The sequence below is a fragment of the Lissotriton vulgaris genome, chromosome 9 (genome assembly GCF_964263255.1).
Source record: "Lissotriton vulgaris chromosome 9, aLisVul1.2, whole genome shotgun sequence".
Classification (NCBI taxonomy): domain Eukaryota; kingdom Metazoa; phylum Chordata; class Amphibia; order Caudata; family Salamandridae; genus Lissotriton; species Lissotriton vulgaris.
The window spans coordinates 416,299,910-416,324,264 of NC_141697.1; the positions used below are offsets into that span (position 1 = coordinate 416,299,910).

Consider the following 24,355-nt stretch of genomic DNA (forward strand, 5'->3'; position numbering starts at 1 on the left):
TGAGATTTTATGACACTGATGGTAAAGCCTAGGCTGCGCAAGAGATTAAAGGTGGCCTGGGTGTGCACTTGACATTGTTCCATTACACTGTTTACCAGGCAATTGTCTAGGTAAGGGACACCGTTCCTTCGGAGGTGAGCGGCTGCATCTGATAGACATTTTGTAAGCACCCTGGTGTTGTGATGTTTAACAGGGCCCATGCACAATAATCTTACATTTTACATGTCCACGTTTAAACTTGACATAGCTTTTAGACAAGGGTCTGCTTTGCATATACATAATAAGGGTACTAAGAAAGTATTCTTCTTCCAAGCACATTTATTCGTAAGTATTTTATCACAACACTGTACATTATGTACAAGGATGAAGTACACTGAGCACGCTGCCCTTGCATCTAGTTGTTGTCCGTACGGAGACAGCTCTGAGCTGGAAATACAAACAATAAATAGCTGAGGATCTCCGGCACAGTGAAAACTGGGCCTGTTTTTATTATGTAAATAGCTTCTGACATTTAGCTCGTCAGAGGAGCACTTTCAGGAATTATTCCGAACTCTCGCCCGTGACTGATTTCCAGTCCTGCTGACTTCTATCAACATCCTGCAAAGAACAGAGGCCTGTCCCACAACAGGCTGGCTTCCTGATATATCACTCATACAGGTAAATGAGAAGTTAAGCAACTCCATGAGATCTGGCAGAATGTACACTATAAAATGCTCTCTAGCATATTTAGGGTTAGGTAAACATTTTAGTGCAAGATATAATCATATCACTGCAAAGTCATAATGGTTGAACTATTCATCTTTTTCACCATTCTTGTAATGCAGGTAACAATGCTTTGTTTCCTTCTGCTAATAATTGCAGCTCATGATTTTTTAAAACAAGAATCCATTTGATTGTGCATTTCTTGTGCATTTCTTGTTGCTCTCTTTGGGCATGCCCAAGGTAATAACGAAAGGGTCAATCTGTTTCCCCAGGGGGGCGGGTTGGGCTGGGGACTGGAGAACAGAGTGGGCATGTTCTGAGGTTGCAGATACAGTGGTGATTGGAGTGATGCACAGCTTGTTTTCGTTCAAAATCAGTTTTTCCTTGGTTAGACAATGTTTGTTTGTTTTGGTGGTGCTCAACATCATCATTTATTTCATGGTTTTAGTAATGATTTATATCAATGCATGAAATAAATGATGAATTATAACGAATATTGAATGGAAGTGGTTTTCTTAAACTAAGGAAACGCAACATCAGTGTGTGCCAATTAGGGATGGTACCAGAGTTTCTCTGGTCTCACGTATCAAACAGTTAACTCGACGTCGTAGGGCCCTCGACGCCTCCTCATTGAGCACCACCAAAACAAACAAACATTGTCTAACCAAGGAAAAACTGATTTTGAACTAAAACAAGCTGTGCATCACTCCAATCACCACTGTATTGTTCCTCCTAGCGCCCACTGGACTGATAGCACGCACCCTACAAACATTGGAAATCAAAATTAAACCATGTCCAACTATGAGGAAATATCTAAAAGCACAGAGGCCAGAGCCTCCACTTTCGCATTTGAGGAAAAAGACGTGGACCAAATCTACTCTCTGATCAGGGAGGAGCTAGCACAAGAAACGTCAAGTCGGTCAAAAGAGCAAAACATAAAACAACTACTGTACCTATCTAAGAGAAAAACAAACCAACAACTACATGCCAGTACCCTTATCAAGGACCACAGGAATCAACGCATACCTCGTGGGTTAAGAATTGCACTCAAACCATCCCTATGCAAACACTCCAAAAAATTCCAGGAACGGTGGTATGAGATCCTTAATAAGTGCTCATTGGATTTACTTCTTTTAATTATTCAAGAACTATCTACTATCTTGGAGGAAATCTCAGCTGAAATTCAGGAAACATCCACGGAACTATCAAAAATGATGACGGAGGATGAACTGAAAACCACCTTGGAAGACATTAAAACTCAAATTGATCGACATTCTAGGGAGATCAACGAACGCAAAATTCGTAAGTTCAAGCGGGATACCTTGGATTATAGACTGGGGGAGGTCTACACATGGGCTGACGTGTATGCCCAAAAACGAAGAAACCGCCCTTATAACTCTAACACAGATACCTCTTCGACAGACAGTGAATCAACTCAAAGACCACGCAAAAGTCAACCTACAAGAACACCACAAGAACAAACTCCAACTGTGGAAGCCACCACCAGTCAAACACATGACAGTAGCCCTTTTTTAGACCAGGGCCAAGCGCAAAAAGGAGACCCAGGAGAGGGAAAGGAAAAAGAAAAAGAGAAAGAAAGGGACCCGCCGAACACTCGGAGCACCGCAGCGACAACCAAGGAGAAGGAGAAAAAAACCCAAGAAGAATCAACCACAGAGCACCTAGTTATTAATATCAGTGACCAACACTTCAATGCATACGAACTTAGACTATTGGAGAAAGGAACTTCGTTTGTACCTACCACCCACATAGATCACCTGGAACAAGAAGTTAGCTTCTTCAAATTAATGCGTAAACTCAAACTCAGACATTTTTTTGACAACACTCTACCAGAACGTCCGCCACAAGAGAAAGACCAACTACTAGGACTACGTCCACAGAGCTCATTCCAAGCACCCACAAGCCACAAGACCCTAGATCTTTTCGAAAATCTAGTCAAACAGGATCTCAACAAACTCAAATATACCAAACCCAAAAACAGAAACATCACGCAGAAGGATTTGGATACATTGAGAAGAATAGCAACCGATGACCAAATAATTTTCACCAAAGCAGATAAAGGGGGAGCGATCGTCATCATGAACACCTCAATGTACAACGAAAAAGTAACGGAACATGTCATGGATAGGTCAACATATAACAAATTGGACTCTAATCCCACCTTGGAATACGCTAAGACTTTAAGAAGCATTATTGACCAGGCACACAAACAGGGAACCATTACAGAAAGGACGAAGAACTTCCTTATAACCACCAATCCCAAAAGCCCGACATTAAGAATGGTGCCTAAAATTCACAAGAATCTCAGAAACCCCCCATGAGACCCATTGTCTCCACAAGAGGGAGCATACATCAACCGATAGGACAATTAATTGACAAGTATCTCCAACCATCGGTGCAATCTACCCAAACATACATAAAGGATACCTCGCAATTTTTACTCAAATTACAACAAATCCAACTCAACCCAAAAGAAAAAATACTGCTATGTACTGCTGATGTTTGCAGTCTATATACAAACATACCCCACAACATGGGAATTGAAGCAATGGAATCAGCCATCCTGAATATGGATGTAGACCAAGACTTCCAACTGTTTCTGATGGAGCTTATGCAGTTCACCCTATACCATAGTTACTTCAGAGTTCAGGACAAATGGTACCAACAACTCACAGGGATGGCAATGGGCAATTCGGCCGCACCTGTGTATGCGAATATTTTCATGCATTGGTATGAAACCCAACATATACTAAAGGACACCAACTGGACAAACCATTTGAAAATGATATCAAGATATATTGATGACTTTTTCATCATATGGACGGACACGGAGGAGAAATTAAGAACCCAACTCAGCATATTGAACTCCATTGACCAAAGGATCCAACTAACTTGGGATATCTCTGACACATCAGTGAATTTCCTAGACGTGAAAGTCACAGTAACCCCAAATGGATTTAGCACAGACCTCTATGTCAAACCCACTGACAGGAACAATATGCTATTGCACTCCAGCTTCCATGAACCGAACCTGATTAGAAATCTACCATATTCCCAAATGGCAAGGGTCAAAAGAATCACTTCAGACCAAACCACTCTCAACTTAAGACTGAGTGAAATGTCAAACAAATTTTTGAAAAGGGGTTATCCAAAAAACCTAGTGGATGAAACCAAAAACAGAATTGACAACTTGGAAAGAACTAAACTTTTAACATCAACCTTAAAATCTGAGCAAACACAGATAGTAGTGGTTTCGAAATATTCTACTAACAGCAAAAAATTCAAGCAAATAATAATGAAGCATTGGACAATCCTCAACCTTGAACCTGACTTCAACAAAGCATTCAGCCAACCCCCGCTATTTGCTTACACTAGAGCCAAACATCTGGGAGAAATTCTACAAAGCAAACCCAATGATACTACCATATACACTGGAACCAAACCCTGCCTAAACTGTGGCAACTGCAATAACATTATTAGGGGACACACCATAAACCATCCAACACAGGGTTACCCGATAAAACTACGAGTTAACGCCACCTGTGACTCCAGCAACCTAATATACGGGATAAAATGCCCGTGTGGGAAGATGTACGTCGGGAAAACTGAGCGACGCATCAAGGTGCGTCTCACTGAACACAAATCCAACATCAGACTAAAGAATTTGAAGTCAGCTCTTTCTGCACACTTTGTAGAACAACAACATAATGTTTCCCAAGTAAAGTATATCATTCTAGAGACTGTTCCTAAACATGAAGGGAGAGACAATAATAAATTTCTTCTAAGACGAGAGAACTATTGGATCCACAAACTGTCAACCCAGAAACCCATGGGTTTAAATGAGAGAATTGAATTTTCGTGTTATCTCCGATATAATTGCTCTGTAAATCGATCTTGCTGTTATTGTGCATGTTCCTAAACATCTTTGACACTGCATAACCCAGTTTTTCACCTGACGTCATCCTGCTTGCATGTTAGCCTCATGAATAGCTCACCGCATACTATAGACTACTTATAAGCCAGTTCGATCCGAGTTTCATATATTTTTTTCCCCCTATTTTTTCTTAACCGGTATATTTTTACAAGGAGATCCGCGATTCCACATATCTATTAATTTGGTCCTTCTATTAACAACCCTGCCCATAGCCCGTCATATCTTGACAACTCGGCTTTTTAGCACGAAGCGAGCCGATCTAAAGTCTTTTCTTTACTTCAACCACACGTGACCCACCATGTGACCTCTGAAGCTTTGAATTTATTAACGCGGGAAGCCCTTGTCTTCACCGGCGTTTTACGGAGACGAGTACCGGATAGAATGCTTTACCCGTAACCATTCAGGTCAGTTTCAGCGCAAACAAAATTATATATTGGAGCGCACGGTCACACTTTTTACGTTCATTAGCATTGATGGAATTTTTCACGTTTATTTACCTTCTCTAGATTTCTATCTACCGTTCGACTACAGGCATGTAAGTGAACCTCTGAACCCTGCATTTTTAAACACACCAAGCATGGTTACAATCCCCAGCACAATTTTCCCCACACCACCGCTCATTTTTTCAAACTGTATGAAACACATGGATTGTTATGTAACCTTATAAGCACATGTCCCCTATGTGGTTTTTTGAACAGATAATGATGAAGAGTACATGATCTGCTCATACTAATGTTCACCTATGTTATTGTTTCTAGTGTCAATTCCCTGATGAAGGGCATGCTTCTAAATGCCCGAAATGCATTGGACACGCTATGATATTGCCTGATTTTGCATGTTGACAACAACCATGAAGAAATTTGAAATGCATTGATATAAATCATTACTAAAACCATGAAATAAATGATGAATTATAACGAATATTGAATGGAAGTGGTTTTCTTAAACTAAGGAAACGCAACATCAGTGTGTGCCAATTAGGGATGGTACCAGAGTTTCTCTGGTCTCACGTATCAAACTGAGGTTGCAGATACCATCAGGTACATCATCAGGTTTAGGGGCCCAGATGGGCTACTGTGAGCTAGCCTGGAATTGGGACAACATATTCTGATGGTATGAGTGACTCAGTCTCCATACTCTATGACACATACTTGGCAGGAACCATACGAGACTGAGCTGTGGTCACTCAGAAGGGCAGCAGCTTGAACTGGTAATGCCGACTACTGACCACAACCTGGAAGCTGCAGCTATGTGCAGGGTGGATGGGTATGTGAAAGTAGGCACCTTGAAGTCAAGGGCAGTCATGAAGTAGCCTTCCTGTAGTAGAAGGACATTCTGGACTGTCACTGTGTGGAAGTGTTCTGACAAGATGTACTTGTTGAGGGGCCTGAAGTTGTGAATGGATCTTAGTGATCTGTCAGTCTTGGGGATAAGAAAGTATAGAGAGGATAGGGGGGGCTAGAGGGAGCACAGCAAGATGGCCGCACTGCTGCGAGGCTCTGCCTGACCAAGCTCAAATCCGACAATTATCTGCTGCATCGCGTGCCCCTGGAGGTTGCTGGGACCCTGTGTGGGTCCGAATTCACTTGCTGCGCCCAATGGTGTTATTTGTGGCCCTGCTGTGTCCATCCTGCTGGGAAAAATACAACTGCTATGCCCAGGCGTGGTGAAGCGGCTGAGATGTGGTAATCCTGCTTCACATGAGGGATCTGGTATTTCGCCTGTCTCCCTGCGCGGCCCCCTCTGAGCTAAGGGTGGCTGCACGTTGTAGCGGCTGTCGTCTGGCTTCCCGGGACCTGCTGGCGGCATATTGACAGTTCGGAGGGCTGATTGGTGAGGCGAGTCCTTGCGGTGTCAGGGTCCGGCCGCTGGGACTGCACGCGAGGAGGTTCATGCTGGCGGCACCGGAGAACAGCCGCTGTGCCTGGATGACGGTCCATTGCAGCGGAGAACCGGATTGCCTGCTCCCGTCGGCGCTGGCTGTGGTGAGTGGGCCGGTCCCGGTTGAGGCTCGGGCTGTGGAGGCGGGATCGGGCCTTGGGCTGCGGCCGCGTCCCGTGGGCTGCAGCCGGCGCGGGGCTTGCTTCTGGTGAGGCTGCGGAGTGCGGTGATCGGGCCGGCTGGGGTCAATGGGGGAACAACCCAGATGTAGATGGGATTTATTGGTGCAGCCTTTTGAACGGGGAGGGGGGGAGGGAGGGGGGGGGGGGCTTGAGGCTCCGGATTTTTGCCCCAATTACCCCTGTGTGCATAGGCACACTTCGCTCATTACTGGCATTTCCTGCAGTGCTTCCAACCTCACGTGGCTATCGAATCGGATGCTGTTCGCCTGTCCCATTACAGGAGATGGTTCTCTCGGGAGGATCGGGTGGGCCCCGGACTGAAATAAACCCTCCGTTGAGCATGGCGGGCACTAGCTTGCAGTGCGCAGCTTCCTTATCTATATGCTCCACTCTTACCCCTGGCATCTCACCCGGGGGTGTCTGCGGCGCGGGAGTCTTCCGCCCTGAGGGAGCTAGCGACGGCGGGCATTGTCAGGGTGGGTGACCTATTAGGGAGGGCTGTTTTAAGACTTTGAGTGAGGCTCAGAATGGGGTAGACCGTACCTTTATGTTTAACTTCACGTATGATCGGGTCCGACAAGCTGTTCGGGACGCGTATCGTGAGTTCCCTGCTGAGCCCACGACACTTCGTGCGCCTCAGGCCTTATTGTCGGGGGAGAGTCGCAAGGGGCTTCTCACTAAACTTCACAACTCCTCTCTGTGGGAGCGAGACACGGAGGAACACCCATGATGCCTGCGCTTGCAAACGGCGATAGGCAACCCCATTTTGATGGAGGTCTGGACGGCATGTCAGCTCACGAGCCGCATCACAGCGAATTGCAACCTAATACCTACATCAGGTATATTAATCCCCTTTGAAGTTATATAAATATGGCCTGAGAGAGACTGCGGACTGTGTGCGGTGTGGTGCTGCAAATGCAGATTTTTATCATGTTGCGTGGCTGTGTGGTGGTGTCTTTGCCTATTGGACTGAGGTGGCTCGCATTTTAACGGAAGTGGTGCTGGAGCCGGTCGGTTGTGCGCCCGAACTGTGCCTCCTTGGTTATGTTAAATGCTTGAAACTTGCTAGCAGACGCATTGTTGCCATCTCCACGCTGTTTGCAAAGAGGGCGGTGGCCCAGAGATGGGGATCGAAGTCTGTTCCTACTGTGAAGCAGTGGCTTCGTGATTTGGTTTATTGTGGAGATCAATTGCAGGTGTATAAGGAGGAGTTACCGGAGTCATCACGCCCTAAGGACTTTTGGGCCCCTATCACATCCTATCTGATGTTTCACCCTGATATATTCTAACTGTGCAGTAATATGTGCAGAAATCTTCTGATTAAATTGTGATATCCCGGAATCTGACGAATATATGCTGTTATCTTGACTGATGACCTGGCCATTAGGCAGATGCATCAGGGACTGTTTTTACTGAGTGTTCTTTGAATAATGTGTAAAAAAGAATTATTGTACCACAGAACAGTGGCAATAATGTATATCTGTTGCCTGGGAGGGGTGGGTTGGGGGGGATTTCATGGGTTGCTTGTGCCTGATTCTTCATGTACAGTTTTGTGTTATGGGCTGTATGCTTTGCCTTGACTGAAACCAATAAAATCTCAATAAAAAAATAAATAAATAAAAAAGACAGTATAGGGAGTATAGCCCTTTACCATGATTTTGTGGCAGCACGGGTTCTAAAGTCCCTTTGTTGAGTAGTGAATGCATCCCCTGGAGAGAGTCGCTTATATTCCAGACTACGTTTGGGTCTGTGGGAGGAGGGCGAGTAGGCCGCAGGGATACTAGACAATACACCTATTTATTTATTTATTTATTTAAAGAGTTTTATATAGCGCAAACAAGATCTTCACAGATATCAGAGCGCTTTACATAGACGGGTACATGAGGGAGCAAAGTCAAACAAGCAAATCAAGCTTTACATAGAAGGGTGCAAGGGGGAGCATATTCAGACGAGTAACTCAATAAATCACAGTATAATAGTACTACTAAGTGACACAACCACTCATGTGGATGATAAAACAACTCATACAAATAAGTCAAGAATCAAACATGTAATACAGAACGGTGCAAGGTGTTAATGGGATTCGAAATAGTAGCTCAAGTGTATTTAGCCATGAGGATAGCTTTTACTTCTTTTTTAAAGAGTGTAGTGGAGGAGATCAGCCTGGTTTCGGGAGGGAGTGAGTTCCAGATCCTAGGCGCCATTCCTGAGAAGGAGCGCTTGTATGTTTTTTCCTTCCGAAATCTTCGAGGTTTTAGCAGGAGATTGTTTGTGCCTCTCGTGTTTCTAATTCCCCCAGAGATTGTCAACTTCTGAGCGAGGTAGCCGGGTGAGTTTAGGTGTACCGCCTTGTGTGTCATGCAGGCGATTTTCAGCTGTATTCTGCCTTCAAAAGGCAGCCAATTCAGGGATTTCAGGTCAGGGGTAATGTGGGAGTACTTTTTTGACCCAGTGATGAGTCTCGCTGCAGCATTTAGAGAAGCTTTTAGTGGTGCGGTTGTAGTTAGGGGGAGTCCGCAGAGGGCGGTGCTGCCGTATTCAATTTGTGGGATGACTAGTGCTTGTACTGCAGTTTGGAAGTCTTTGGCCGGGAGGTAGGGTTTGAGTTTCCTCAGAGTATTGATCTGGAAGTTCGCTCCCTTTGTTGCCTTGCTGATATGTTGCTGCATGTTGAGATTAGTGTCGAGTGTTATGCCTAAAGATTTTGCTGAGTCCACGATGGTGGGTTGGACATTGAGTGCGGTTAGGAGTTTAAGCCAATGTTGAGTGGTTGATATCTTAGCTGGAGGTGAGATCAGAAGGAACTCTGTTTTCAGGGCATTGAGTTTGAGGTGGTTATCGGCAAGCCAGGATTGGGTGCAACTGATCGTTGTGTTCAGGAGCAGGATGTCATTGGGTGATTGTAATTTGAGGTAAAGTTGGGTGTCATCAGCGTACATGTGAAAGCGTACATTGGATGCTTGTAGCAAGGTGGTGAGAGGCTCCATGACTAGGTTGAACAAAGTTGGGGATAGAGAAGATCCTTGGGGGACGCCTAGCGTTACAGGTATTGGCGAGGACATCAGGTTGTTGCTCTTGAATTTTTGCGACCTGTTGTGAAGAAAGGAAGTGAACCACTTGAGGACAGTTCCAGATAGGCCCATTCTTGTGTTTAGTAGTTCTAGTAGATTCTCATGTTTGACGGTGTCGAATGCTGAGGAGAGATCAAGAAGGATGAGGAGGCAGGTGTCGTTTTGGTCTAGCATTTGAAGTGCGTCGTCAATTATGTGAGTCATAGCAGTTTCTGTGCTGTGTCCTGCTCGGAAGCCTGACTGGTGAGGGTTGAGGAGATCGAATTGCTCAATGTGTTTAGACAATTGTAGTTGTGCGCATTTTTCCAGCAGTTTGGCGAGAGTGGGGATATTGGTGATGGGACGGTAATTGTTGAGATCCGAGGGGTCGGCTGTAGGTTTCTTTAGTAGAGGTGTGACCTGGCCAACTTTGAGGGAGTCAGGTATGCTGCCTTGTTGGAGAGAGCTGTTGATAGTTTTAGTCCAGAGAGGGAGAAGAAAAGGGGTAAAGTCTTTTACAGCGGAGGCAGGGAGGGGGTCCGTGAGGTGATTGGATGGTTTCAGGGTGCTGAGCAGTTTGCCAATTTCTTCTTCCGAGTATATGCTGAAGGTTGACCATGTAGCATTGTTTTTTGGTTCAGTGGGTGCTAGGCATTGGGGTTTGGAGTAGAGGCTTGCGTCAATGAGGAGATCGCTTTTTATTTTGTCGGTTTTTTGGATAAAGAAAGCAGCGAAGTCTTCACAGGAGGGTGCCTCACGCCCAGTGTTTAGTGGTTGCGGTTGCTCTTTTGATTGTGACTTGATTAGCTCGAACAGTTTTCTCGGGCGGTTTTTTGCTTGGTCGAGTTGGAGGCTGAAGAAGTCGGATTTTGAGCGTTTTATTTTCCTGAAGTAGGCGTTTCTCTTTTTCTTCAGATCTTTTAGGTGCATTGCAGAGGGGGCTGATCTCCAGGTCCGTTCTGCCATTCGCATGTCTCGTCTATCTTCGTTGAGACTCCCGTCGTACCATGGTTTGGAAATTTTAGTAGAGACTCTTTTTAGCTGCATAGGTGCGACCTCATTAATTATAGAGGTCATAGCATTGATATAGTGGTCAGTCAGAGTTTGGACGTCCGTGGCGCCTGTAGGTGGGAGTAAGAGATTGCAACTGTTAGGGGGCAAAGAGCCTGGTTTGAGTTTTTTCAAGTCTCTTTTCCAGACTTTGGGCTTGGAGAGTTGAGCCGGGATGACTTTGACTTTTTCATTGATAAAGAATGTGATAATATAATGATCTGACCAGTCACAGGGTTGGATGGATTCGAGTTGGATAGATTCCTCTTTGGAGATGATCAGGTCGAGGGTAGAGCCTTTCTTGTGGGTTGGGCTGTTGCATATTTGGGTGAGGTTAAGGGCAGCAAGGACATTTTTAAGACCATTTACCACCGCGTCGTTGCGGTCATTCCAGTGGAGATTGAAGTCACCAAGGTATATTTGGGTGAGCTGCCGTCCGGAGTTGGTTGAGATCATATCCATGATTTCTTGGGAAAAGGTGAGATTGTCCCTGGGTGGGTGGTAGATGCTGTGAAGAGAGCATATCGGTTTGCCCTCACTAATGATGTCGAGGCAGATGTATTCCCAGGATGTAGGGGATGGTAGGGATGTGGAGTTGACTTTCTGAACAGAGAGGTTGTCCCTGTAGATGCATGCGATTCCACCACCTATTTGGCCTTTTCTGTCGAGCCTGATAACGTGATAGTTGGGAGGGACCAGAATGTCCATTATGGGTGTCGAGGATTCAGTTAGCCACGTTTCAGTCAGGACGATAAGATCAAGGTCCTGTGATAAGAGTAGTTCAGCAATGGCGGCGGAATGTTTCGTGGCCGATCTGCAGTTGAGAAGAGTGCATTTGAGGCTGGGTGTGTAGAGGGTGTTAGATGATTCTATGGAGAGAGGGATTTTTCTAAGGTTATCGGGGATAGAGGATCTGCTGTTTAGTGTAGGTGGTCTAAGGGGATTTGGGTGTATTGTGGGAATGTTGCGGTGTGGTGTGGTTGAGTGAGGTTTGGGTGTTGGGTCATAGGAGCGGAGAAGGGCGAGTGTGTCGAGGTCAGAGGAAGAATTGTGGGTGCGGCGAGGGCGGTTGTTGCGATTAAGAGCTGGGATTGAGGTCGGATTGGGGTGGGTTAGCTGAGCGCGAGAGTTAGTCGGAGGGGTGGGGGACACGTTGGGCGGGGATGTGTTGATGTGTGAGGGGTTGCGGGGGCGATGCGGGGGACGAGGGCAGTTGCTGTGCCTATGAGCCGGGATTGACGCCTGGTGAGGGGCGTGATTAGGGTGGGAGTCAGCCGGCGGAGTAGGGGACAAGTTGGGAGGGGAGGTGGAGGTGGGTGGGGGGTGTATGGGGTGTTTGGAGAGTAGTTCTTTGATGGCGTGTATCTCTTCTTTGATCTGAGTGAGGGTGGCCGTGATGTATTCCATCGAAGGGCAGGTGATGGGGGTGGGGGTGACCGTCAAGGGTGAATGGCTGACCAGGGAATTCGTGTGCAAGTGGGAGAGAGGGATGGTGTTTGAGCAGGTCTGCGTTGTGTTGGTGTGAGGGATGGAGTTAGGGGGGCAAGGGGTTTTGGGCGGTAGGGGTGTGGATGAGGAAGGGAGGAGGTTGGTGTTATGGGTGAGGGCATTGGTGTGGATGAGGGGTGTGGATGAGGTAGCGAGGAGGTTGGTGTTATGGGTGAGGGCATTGGAGGTAGGCGGGGGGGTCAAGGTGTAGACTGGGAGCCTGATAGCCGTGGTGGGGGTGTAGGGAGGGTAATGGGGGCTGAGGGTAGGAGGGGAAGTAGGGTTGGAGATGGTCCTGTAGAGGGGGGGGGGGGGGAGTTAAATTAAGAGGGTGGGTATGTTCTGCGAAGTTGGTTGGAGGGTACTGAGGACTGAGAATGGGGGGGGATAAATGGGGGGACTTGTCGGAGTGCGTGTTATTCTGGTGCTGGACTACGTTAGGTGTGTTATGGGTGATAGCTGTGCTGTCAGCGACGAGCGGGGTGTTGATGCCCGCTGTATGTGTGATAGGAGTGTTGCAGGTATGTGTGGAGGTCCGCGAATTGGTAGAAGGGGCGGGAGAGAGAGCGGTGTAAGGGGGGGAGAGAACTGTCTCTGTGTGTGAGTGCTGAGTTGCGGTAGTGGGGTTGTGGGTAGGGGATGGGAGGTCAGGGGTGGTAGGTATGTCCCTGAATGAAGCGTATGTCGCTGTGAGGTCATGATTGGTGTGACTGGGGGAGGTGTGAGTGTTTGTCCGTGAGTTGGAGAGGTGTTCTTTGAAAGTGGGGAACAAGTTGTCTAGCAGTTCCAGGTTCCTGTCTGTCGATTGTGCTAGGACAATCCCGTTATTGTAAATAGTGATGGTGGCTCTGGCTGGGAAGACTTGGGATGGTGTGATGGAGAGTGTTAGACTATGTGCGGATTTTCTGGTGGAGGAGACGGTGAGTAGGGTGCGGAACACTTTTCTCCATTGTGCTCTGCGTGTGGTGTGGAAGATGATATCAGTGTTCAGGGATCCATTGGCCGGTGAGAAGTAGGTGTCAGCAAAGGGCGTTTCCGGGTGTGACCTAAGGAAGTTGTGTTTAAAGCGTTTGGCGGCTTTTTTGGTGAGTGATGGTGGGTAGTTGATTTTGTATGTGTGTTTGCCGATAGAGTCCATGTCGCGTTGAAGGGTTAGATGGGTATGGGAGAGTGCTCTAGTGCAGTATAGTGGTACAGATGTGCGGGAAAACAAATGTGCAAAACAACAGGTGCATACAATAGGTTACACAGTAATAAGTTATAGATTACCAAAGTGTCAGTAGTAATCAAGCAGCATAACCAGGTAATAAGAGTGAGCAATAGAGCAAGTACATACGGTAAATTCTAAGGCATAAGGTGTAAGAGTGGGCATAATACTGATAATATATAAAGGTAGGGTACAATGGGAGAGTGCATAACACTGATAATCTATAAGGGTAGGGTACAATGGGAGAGTGCCCTAATGCACTATAGTGGTACAGATATGCAGAAAGACAAATGCGTACAGTGGGTTACACATTAATAAGTTATAAATTATCAAGGTGGTGCAAGTGATGACCCAACACAGCCAGGACTATAAGCGTGTGCGGTAGAGCAAATACATATGGTAAATTACAGAGTACATAGTGTAAGTGTAGATACAAAACTGATATAATATATAATATACGGGCAGGATACAAAAATAGATATGAGGTAGCATACGGTAAACTACAAGGTACAAGGTGAAAAAAATATGAGGTGGCACACAATACAATTTACAGTAATATACGTAAATATATGAGGAATCAATCGGTGCATTCCAGGAAAAGGTGAGATAGGTGCAGCTTACAAAGAACAATAGTCAGATACAGGAATGGTACTAATGATGTACTGAGACAAGATACCGGTGCAACCACAGAGTTGCATGATGATGTGTGCGAGGTATACCTCATGGTATAGTGCAACTTACAAAAGTACATTAAACAAATCCGGAATGAAATACTGAGACTAGGTGCCGATGCTGCCAGAAATCTGCGTGAGGTAGAAATGACATTAGCGAGCAGCCAGAAGAAGTTGAGGTAGCGCTCTGTACATTACCAGTAGGAACTACTGCGTAATAGGTCTAGGTATATGAGGTAGCAATCTGTGCATTACAACTGTTCAAAATCCCGGCAGAACTATAAAACTACAATAATAGGCAGACAATCTTTTAAATATGAGGTATCCATCTGTGCATTGCAAATGCTCAATATAAAGGTACACAAGAGACTAGTCTAAAATGGCCGACACAAAGGTGAGATAGAGGCAGTAGTCCTCTGTTTGTTGCTGTTATCTAGATAGCAGGGAGGAGCAGTTTCCCTTCGCAGTCCTCTGTCTGCTGCTATTGTTTTAAGCATCCGGGTAGCTTTCTGTTTCTGTTTGAGCAAGCCATGCTCAGTCTGGCTGAGAGGAATTCTTATCTCTGTGTGGGGGAGTTAGCTGAGGGGCCTCGTGGCCATCAGAGGTAGGTAAGAAGGGGAAGGGGGGATTTATGGCTACACTTTTATGGCCCCAGCCATTTTGAACAAAGGAGGTAGTTTTTTAGGTGGGCGAGTGGGAGAAATAAATACCTTGAGACACTGTGTGCCTGTTGCGCTTGCCAGCAGAGTTTTGCCGAATTTTGCAGAAGGACTGCTATGTTGTATTCCGAAAATGACTCAGACCCATCTCCTTCGTAGCTCTGTGTGCACTGTGTGAACGTGATGTCAGATCAGGGCTCCGTGTTACCCTATGAAGCCGGTCAGACGATTACATGTAACCAACAGTGACAATGGGGCATGCTGCGGACTTCTGCTGCCCCTGCAGCTCTTTTTGGTCTCGGGGTTCACTTCTCCCGCTCCTCAGGGCAGGGCGCCACATCCTCCGATCACATCCAATTTCTGGGGCAGCCGGTGGCAGTCACTACTCCTCCGTCGTCGTCTCTGCGTTGCTGGGTGAAGGGGGGGGGGGGGGGGGGGGTCTGCTGCAGTGTCCCTTTGCATTCACAGTGGCCAGCGTCCTCCCCCGTGGTGCGGGCGGGAGGGGGCCTTTTTGATGCCGCTGGGGCTCCTTTGCTTTGGCGCGGCCGGTCTTTTTGCCACTCCACAGTCTCCGTGATTCCCTGTGACTCACTGTTCCCCTGCTGAGGAGCGTGCGGGCGACGTCCGTTAGGCAGACCCCCGGCGCTTCAGCCGCCTCTGCAGTTCTGGGGGTGCCTTCCTGTACTGCCGTGAGTCCTTGGAGTCCGTTTTGTCCCCCGGTGCCTCTGGAGCTCCTTCGTTACTTTCCGGTGCTTTCCTTTACTTTCCAGCCCACGTATCTGCTGAGCGGGCGGAGGGGGGGGGGGGGGGGGGGTCCTCTCTCAGCCCTCCGATGCAGGTGATGCAGTATGATCCTCGGTGAGGGTTCAGCAGGCCCCCGGGGCTCCAGCGATGGTGGTGACTGCGTTTTGAGACTCCAGCTGCCAGTGCTGGTCTTATGGCAGGATGATCCGCGGTGAGGGTTCAGCAGGCTCCCGGTGCTCCAGCGATGGTGGTGTCTGCGTTTTCAGACTTCAGCTACCGCTAATCCAGTTAGTGAGCGATCCGGCTTCTTGTGCTGCTTTTTCGGTTCCCGTTCCGTCGTGCTGGTGGTCGTGCCGGTGGGTGCTAGCAGGGATAATGCCCGTTGAGGGATCCCAAGCCCCGGGAGCTCTTCACAGGAGCTCCTACCAGGCGGCCATCTTAATTGACCTATGCTATGATATCTAGACCAACTGATTCAAGGTGGGACAGAAACCCTTGTAATATTCTCCCTATAGGTTTTCGATAAAGGGGGATGGGTGGGAGGGGTATGTAAAGGTGTTGCTGTTTGGAAGGTGCTGCCCCTTTAGGGGTTATGCCTTTTCCTCTGCCTCTACTGTGGTTTTTATATCCTTCCCTGTAGTAACCCCCAGAGGGTGTTTGCTGCTGCTGTTACCTGGGGAATAACATTGATGCCTCAAGAGTAGTGGTTTTGGCCCCTCCATGATATTGTGTGCGGAAAAAGGAGCTATGGGCAGATGGCATCTGTAAGCCACACTAGGCTTCAGCCGTCTCAATATCCTCCTTTAGTTTTTCCAGCATCTGGTCAAATTGTGGGCCGAACAGATGCTCTCTATCAAAGGGCAAGTTGACAAGGTCCTTCTGTACCTCTGGCTTGAAACCTGAAGCATGCAACCAGGCATGACTGCGAAGGATACTGGTCTTCACCCCTCGAGGAGCAGTGTCTGCTACGTCTAGGATGCAATGAATATTCATGTTAGAAATCATTTTTCCCTCAGCTTCTAACTACTGGCCCTCTTTTTGTACTGTTCCAGGGAGTGGTAATACCAGTAGATTAACCCCAACAAATTGGTGATATGCCAGTGCGCGGCAGAATAGGCCGCTACACATTTCCCTGCTGCGTCAATTTTCCAGAGGCCCATGATTGGCCTGTGGGCTCGATGCTTGACCCCCCTCTCAAGAGTGATGCCTGGTTTCTAAGCAGTGGCGAGCTGTGGAAGGCGGGATATTGGTACTCACTTTAGCCTTGTTCAGAGGTGGACTCTGTGCAAGTGAAGGCACAAAAACCAACATTGGAGCCAGAGTCGTCCTCTTATCGCCAACACCTAAGCCTTTGCGCCGGAAGCATCCAGCTGCTGCTCACTTTTGGTCTCCTGTTCCCTGAACAGTTTCAGAGTATCCTCTATTCAGAGATGCACCATTGACATGGAAGCAATGAGACAATCCAGACGTTACCAGAGAATTTTCTTGTTCCTGAAGTTGAGACATGCTGAGCAAGAGGCCACCTGGTGGTCTGGGGACAGAGGTTACACACCTGATGGCGGTCTGTCCGTTCGTACTTCGCTTGACACTTTGGGTAGTACCAGAATGAAGTAATTTCCATTACAGGCACATTCCCTGGTGCTGCGGAACAGATGGAGCCCCAAAGGGGCAAAGCCTTGTAAAGGGTGTTGAGTTTGTTCGACCACGGAACCAAACGAAAAGCAACAATGCTTGGAACCGAAGCAGAGACTCCCTGTTAATTCTTCTGACAAGCAAGAAGGATCCGAGTGGGCCCAGAGAGAACACCACATGGAGTTGAACTGGAGCTCAAATGGATATGTATGAACCAGACAGCGGAGAAAAATTAATTTAACAATGGAGCAGATGCCCATGCGCGTTACCAGAAATAGGTGGACGTGCCACAAACACATCTTTCTTTACATATTCAATGAAGCACTTAAAATATATGTGGTTCAATTAAAAAACCTTTATAATTGTTACTAATACTCAATTAAATTTAGAGTGCAAAATTGAAATTCACATGCTGTACCAATGTGTACGTCCTAAAGCACCAAATGTTGCATCTAAAACAGTTTTAGTCTTAAATGTAACTTTTCAAATGATTCATCAGCACTTCAACAATCAGGTGAAACAGTCTTGTAGTTTTAAAGATACAAAAACCTACAAAAAATATAGTACACAAATTACCCTTTTGCGCAGACTGTATGGACAAATTCAATTTGTTTTTTTCAAGGTCATTCTGATCTTCGCATATATTTAATTTGTTCTTGCCGACATTTTGACTTTTCATCTTTTTTGCTGGAGGAAAATTTTCTTGATCGGAACTCTAAAGGGAAAAACATTTTAGTACATTTTAAATGAATGAAGAACCACGATCTCTACTTTGCCAAACGTAATTTAAGCATTAAACTAGAAAATTCACTGTAAAAAATGTTACAAGCTTTTGATAAGGATGATACAATGCGGTGTAACAGTAACATACAATCTCACTACTTGTAGATGACATAATGGAGACTGTGGAGAACCGGCAGATGCCGTTGCCACCCCTTCTGGAAGAGTTAGGGCTGTCTGGCATAGGGCCTTTTGGTGTGTACCTCTTTACCTGACACTACTTGACAGCTTTTGGGAAGGGGTTGTGTCATTTAGGAAAGGAGTGAAAACAGTGGAACACCTGGGAATATATGTAATGCCTAAACTGAACATGGCAACATACCGTGCATTCTGCAGACTATTAATAACGGTCTGCACAAGTGGAAACAACTATATATTGTGGCTAGGGAGTATAGCATCAAGTAAAATTAGTTGTATTCCTAGGCGTCTATATGGGCTTCAGGCACTACCAATGAGCACAGAGACTGATCTTTTAGGATGTACAGAGGTATCTGCTAAAGTTTATCTGGCAGGGTAAATACAGAGAATAACAGCTAAAATACTGACAGCACTAAGAGAAGTTAGACCAATTGATTTCCAGACATGTGGGACTATTAGATGGCAGTGCAACTGAAAATTATAGGGGAATGTTTATAATGTTATTCTACCAAGCACTGGGCCCGTACAGACCAATGTGTGGCAGGTTGATTAATATGGGACATAGCCTGGCCATCCAGAAAATGCAGATATCAAGCATTACTACATCTATGTGACGAGAAAGCGGTTGGATGTGTGGGTATCAGTAGTGACCAAATGGAGTGTCAAGTCACTTCCCTACTGATGCATATAGATTATAACACAGACTTCTCTCCAGTAATTGACATGATGGGGTTTGAAAAATGGAGAGACAGAGTATTGTATAGTATCCAATATATACTGGGGTGCATACTTAAATTCTCAGAGCATGCGAGCAAGCCTTTGGGATTGCAGAGACTGAGCATTTCCAATATTATTGAACAAGGCATTGGAGTCACTCAAAAGGAGATTCATAAGGGTCTCGTGAGAACTACACCATGTAGAATTGTATTATTTACAACTCCCTTTAGATAGTATCATACAAATCAGCGTACAATGGAAGACGGGCATCTAGCTCGCATGGGCTGCTTTTGAATTTCAGGACTCATCTCTTTTCCAGAGCCTTGACCCATCGTATCACATGTGCACACCAGTTGTAAGCATAGCAAGCAAATAAGAGTCTCTAGGCCTACTCTAGTTATGCAGATAAGGGACTTTAAAGCAAGGCAGAGGCAATCTCTATCTGGACTGGTCCAAATCCTCATGTCTTCAGTTTGCCGAAGCCACAAACTAATGGAATAAACGCTAGGGACTTGTACTCAAACGCAGTAAAATGTCACAACAAGAAAATGTTCCTTAATTGTAACACTGGCTCCATGCCTGGGTTTCCTCCCTAGATTGATATGCAGTTAGAAAATTCACCCAATTGGGTAAAATGCTGGATCACTGAAAAATAAAAACATTTCAGTTCCAGTAGTGAGGCACTACTGTGTGGCAAAGTCAAACATATCTGTGCAGAGATCTGTTTCTGAATAAAAACTGGCAAGAACAAGCTTGACTGCACAATACAAGGGGTGAAAAATATTGAAGTATTCTTTGTAAAATGATCAAGCAAAAGGGTGCTAATATATTATTAAAGGTGGGGTCCAGAAAACATGTAGCACGTGCAGAAAAGTCCTGGTATCTCTCATGTGGCTAACTCTTTTTCCTGTGAGAACTGGGGAGGAAATATATATATATATATTTCCTCCCCCAGTCATGGTATCTCTCATTTGGCTAACTCTTTTTCCTGTGAGAACTGGGGGAGGAAATATATATATTTCCTCCCCCAGTTCTCACAGGAAAAAGATATAGATATATATATATATATATATATATACACAAAAATACTTCTTCAAAGAAAGAATAGGAGGCCACAGACGGGGAAACATGGAGGCATTTTATTCGGAACACACGACATGGCAAATGCATTTCGGCATCTTCTTTTCGCCTTCTTCAGGGCCAGAGGTGTTGTAAGGATGCGGGCTCCCAATGGCGGATTTAAATATCCCACCCCATCCTGCTTAGTCACTCCGCCTCTAAGTAGTAGCGTGATGTATATCGCCTACATGTCCCAAAATGCAATGTTCTGGGGAGGATACAAACCATGGAAAATTCATACCCTCAAGTCCGTGTATCCCCCGAAGGTCCATGCCTCCTCGAGTCCCCTGGACCCCATCAACCCCCCAAAAATATAATATAATAGAATATCTATATCTATATCTATATCTATATCTATATCTATATATATTCACTGAAAAAACCATTGGTTTCACACCAGTTATAGTTAGCTGGAAGTTTTACTCGCATAAAACCATTGAAATTCCCACGTTATAGTTAGATGGACTCACTATAACTTGCGCGTGCAATGCACTGCTGATGACGTCACATATTACATCACTCATGACATGGTCAGTGACATCACTCATGACATCACTGATGACACCATCCTTGTGAGAGTGACAGACCTCTTTTCAGTGTAATGTAACCCATGAAACACATATTCAAAAATAGAAATTAACATTTTCAAAAAAATGGAGATACACATACCAGTTACAACAACCAATTCAATAATTCCACCATCTATATACACATCCACTCATTCACCAACAGTTCTATATAGTCACTCATACATATACTCACTCATCATATGTAGTGATTCACCTATACATCCTATTACACACCGACAGTCATCCAAAAGTTACTCTCACACATACTCACACATGCAAGTAAACTATTGAACATCCTTTTATTTGCATATACAGCTATACACACACTACCACCTTACTTCTAAGGGAACTTACACATACTTACTCTCTTAAACAATCACTTATAGAAACACATACTTATTTAAACAGGAACTCTTTCAATCTCTCACTCTCACAAACTAGATTAAAACATATGTAGTTACTGATAAAGACACTAGTGAGGCAGTCATTCACTCAGTAACACACACATATGCACACTCATCCACCCATAAGTCCTGCACATATGCTGTCTTCAAAACACATACAAAGAGAGAGTCAGTCATTCATGCATCTATGTGATAAGTAATACCCCCACCAAACCATACAAACACTCATACTGATACTAAAAAAAACATCTAATAACCCATATACCTACACATGTAGCTACTCACCAACCCATGCAGCCACTTATACACAAAGTGAAACACTAATACATATATTTAAATATTTAAACATTACTCACTAATATATGTATTCACTAAGATACACTTAATAAGCCAGTTAACCAATCAATTTTTTTTTAAAAAACATCCATTTAGACACTTATTTAAACATTTATTCTTCCATCAACTTTTACATATACATATATAAAACATATTTGTTTTTCAGAAAGACACACATTCACTGGATGGTGTCATCAGTGATGTCATGAGTGATGTCACTGACCATGTCATGAGTGATGTAATATGTGACGTCATCAGCAGTGCATTGCACGCGTAAGGTATAGTGAGTCCATCTAACTATAACGTGGGAATTTCAATGGTTTTATGCGAGTAAAACTTCCAGCTAACTATAACTGGTGTGAAACCTATGGTTTGTTCAGTGAATTTAATAGGTTTTTTAAATGCTAATTCCTAACTATAACTGGTGTGAAACCTATGGTTTTTTCAGTGAATTTCAAAGGTTTTTTAAATGCTAATTCCTAACTATAACTGGTGTGAAACCTATGGTTTTTCAGTGAATTTAATAGGTTTTTTTTAATGCTAATTCCTAACTATAAGTCTCACTTTATAAGTAAGACTGTTAGCGCTCTAGTTGTTTAGAACACTCTGGTACACTCTCTCATTGGGCTACAGTTGGGCTACATCTGGCTGATATTTGGGCTATATTATTTTTTTTTGTCTCTGGTGGCCATCTTTGGGCTACATTAGGCTACATTAGGCTACATTGGGCTACATTTGGGCTACATTTTGGCTCTAACATATATATAGCCCAATGTAGCACAATATATATTTTTTCAAAGTTAATTTTCGTAAAAAACACTTAAGAATAGGGCTACCAGTCCCTACAATTTTTCCCAATTTTTCTTTCTTTTTTTTTTTGCTTTGGAGCGCTCCCGGTGCGCGCCCCGAAAAGCGTCCAGTAAGCACCAATATCGCGAACGAAAACATGATCGTGACGTATCGCGTAGCCGCGTCCGCGTGATACGCACGGCGTAAGCGCACCCGGAAGCACTCGAGCGAATACGATCGCGCAACTTAAACATCCGACGAGCTTACGCGACGCGACCTGGGGCGCGCCCCCGGGCACGGAGCGTAAGCGCGTTGGGTCATGTTACCTGAAAATAACACTTTTTATTGGTTCATAACAGTTTTGGTTTCATAATGATGAAGCCCCTGGTCTTGTGACCTGAAAATAACAGTTTTCATTGGTTCAATAATTTTTTTTTCTAAAATTTTGGGAAACCCACCCATTTCTCTCACTATTGATTTGCACTTGGAGAGAGCAAGAGGTGTTTTGTGAATTATCTACTCATAATTTTCCTGATCTACAGCAATGGCTGCAAGGGAGTCATCCAGCAGTGATTCAGATGGTTTTTTGCAAGAGGACCCTCCTCACCAGAAAACAAAGAACCACTTCATCTGGAAATTTTATGACATTTCTGAAGGACAAAAAAAAGTTAATGCAAGTAAAGTAACTTGTAAAATATGTGGCAGTATTTTATCCAGAGGCAATCCTCAAAAAAAATTATAGCTTTGGAAATGCCAATTTAATTAGGCATGTCAAAAGAAGACACCCAAAAAATTATTCCAGGGAGAGTGTCAGGGAGCTGGCACAGAATTTACCAAGAGATGGCGGCATCACCTCCACTGGTGGAGCAACACCTTCAGGAACAACACGTGCAAGAATGGTCCCTAATGTGCAGCCGGTCTTTTCAGGCATAACATTTTTATGCGTGGACTGTGACGAACTACTCTGTTATGGGGAGCAGAGCGTTGAACTCATTGCAATAAAGAGACAGGAACACCAATGCTCTCCCCGTCCCTAAATTTTCTCATTTTTTTGCTCCTGTTAAGCAGTTTTTAAATCCCTGTTTTTCTTTTTCCCCTGAAAAAAATCCCAAAAAAATATAAAATCGTTTTAAAAAGTATAAAAAAAATATAAAACAACAAAAACAAAAAAAAAAGTTCTTTTCAGAACTACCTCCAATTTATAAAAAAATGCTATTTAAAAAAAAAAAAAAAAGGTGTCATACTTTTTTCTCCATGGTACGCTCCCCGGTGCGCGTACCGGGCGCTCCCCCCGCGCAAATCAAAAAAAAAAAAAGGGGGTTTTTTGCCCCGTGGGGCCCTTTTATGGCCCCCACAACAAACCTAGGGAGGTCAGGGGGGGTGTACCCTGCCCCCTTTTGCTCATTTCCCCCTTTGATTTTTACCACCTCAATCCTACCGAGGCACAAGATGGCGGCCGCTCCGGACTGTTTAGAATGTTTACAGACACCCGAGAGCCAATCAGCTTTCCGTACGCACGTCGCGTGGCGCGCTCCCCGGTGCGCGGCTCTAGATATATATATTTTTATGAACCTAAATTACTCAAAATCCACTGGAGCACATATCTTGAGACATAGCAAAGGCACATCGGGCTACCAGTCCCTACAATTTTGCCAAGTTTGGTGGAAATCCATTCAGCCGTTCGGGCTAAAAGTGAAATCGACCGCCCTATGGAAATTAACAAGGGGAAAACGCGTTTTGGGACCCCCCTTTTATCTGGCCCCCGCTTGACCAATCCCCCCCAAACTTTCAGGGAAGGACCGGAACGCCGCAAGGCCATTTTGAGGAAATTTTCAGGCAGATTCGTCAACCGGCGCCAAAGTTATTCCAAATAGAATTTTGAGATTTAATATTGAAAAAAATCCTAACTAGAACTACCTACTGGCGACCGCGAGTAGGTAATATATATATATATATTTTTTTTTTCTCCAATCCTGGATCTCCTCGTTCGAAATCAGGCGCTGACACCGTGGGATCAGATTATCAAGAAAACATTTTCTTTATTCCATAAGGATGGCTTGACGCGTTTCGGCGGCAAAACCGCCTTGCTCACAACAGTTCAAAATACAGTGACAGTGATAAATATACATAGGCAGTGATGATTGGTTAGGTGGTAGGTGTGTGTGTTGCCATGGAAACTTCCCATTCATAGTCATGGTAGAGTTATGCATTGCTACATGTGATGAGTCATGTCTCTACACAGAGTCTTTCTTTTGAGTTCATGCTTATGAGAACAATGTTAA

General features: G+C 45.0%; 1 protein-coding gene across 2 annotated transcripts in view; it reads right to left on the bottom strand.

Annotated features, from left to right (window-relative positions):
• ZNF839 (zinc finger protein 839) overlaps positions 1–24,355 on the bottom strand; it is a 282,082-nt gene that overhangs the window by 34,960 nt on the left and 222,767 nt on the right. For both annotated transcript variants that reach the window (XM_086937833.1, XM_086937832.1), the window contains exon 7: positions 17,798–17,936. In XM_086937833.1, coding sequence (XP_086793959.1) covers positions 17,798–17,936 — 139 coding nt within the window. The remainder of the gene's footprint in view (positions 1–17,797; positions 17,937–24,355) is intronic.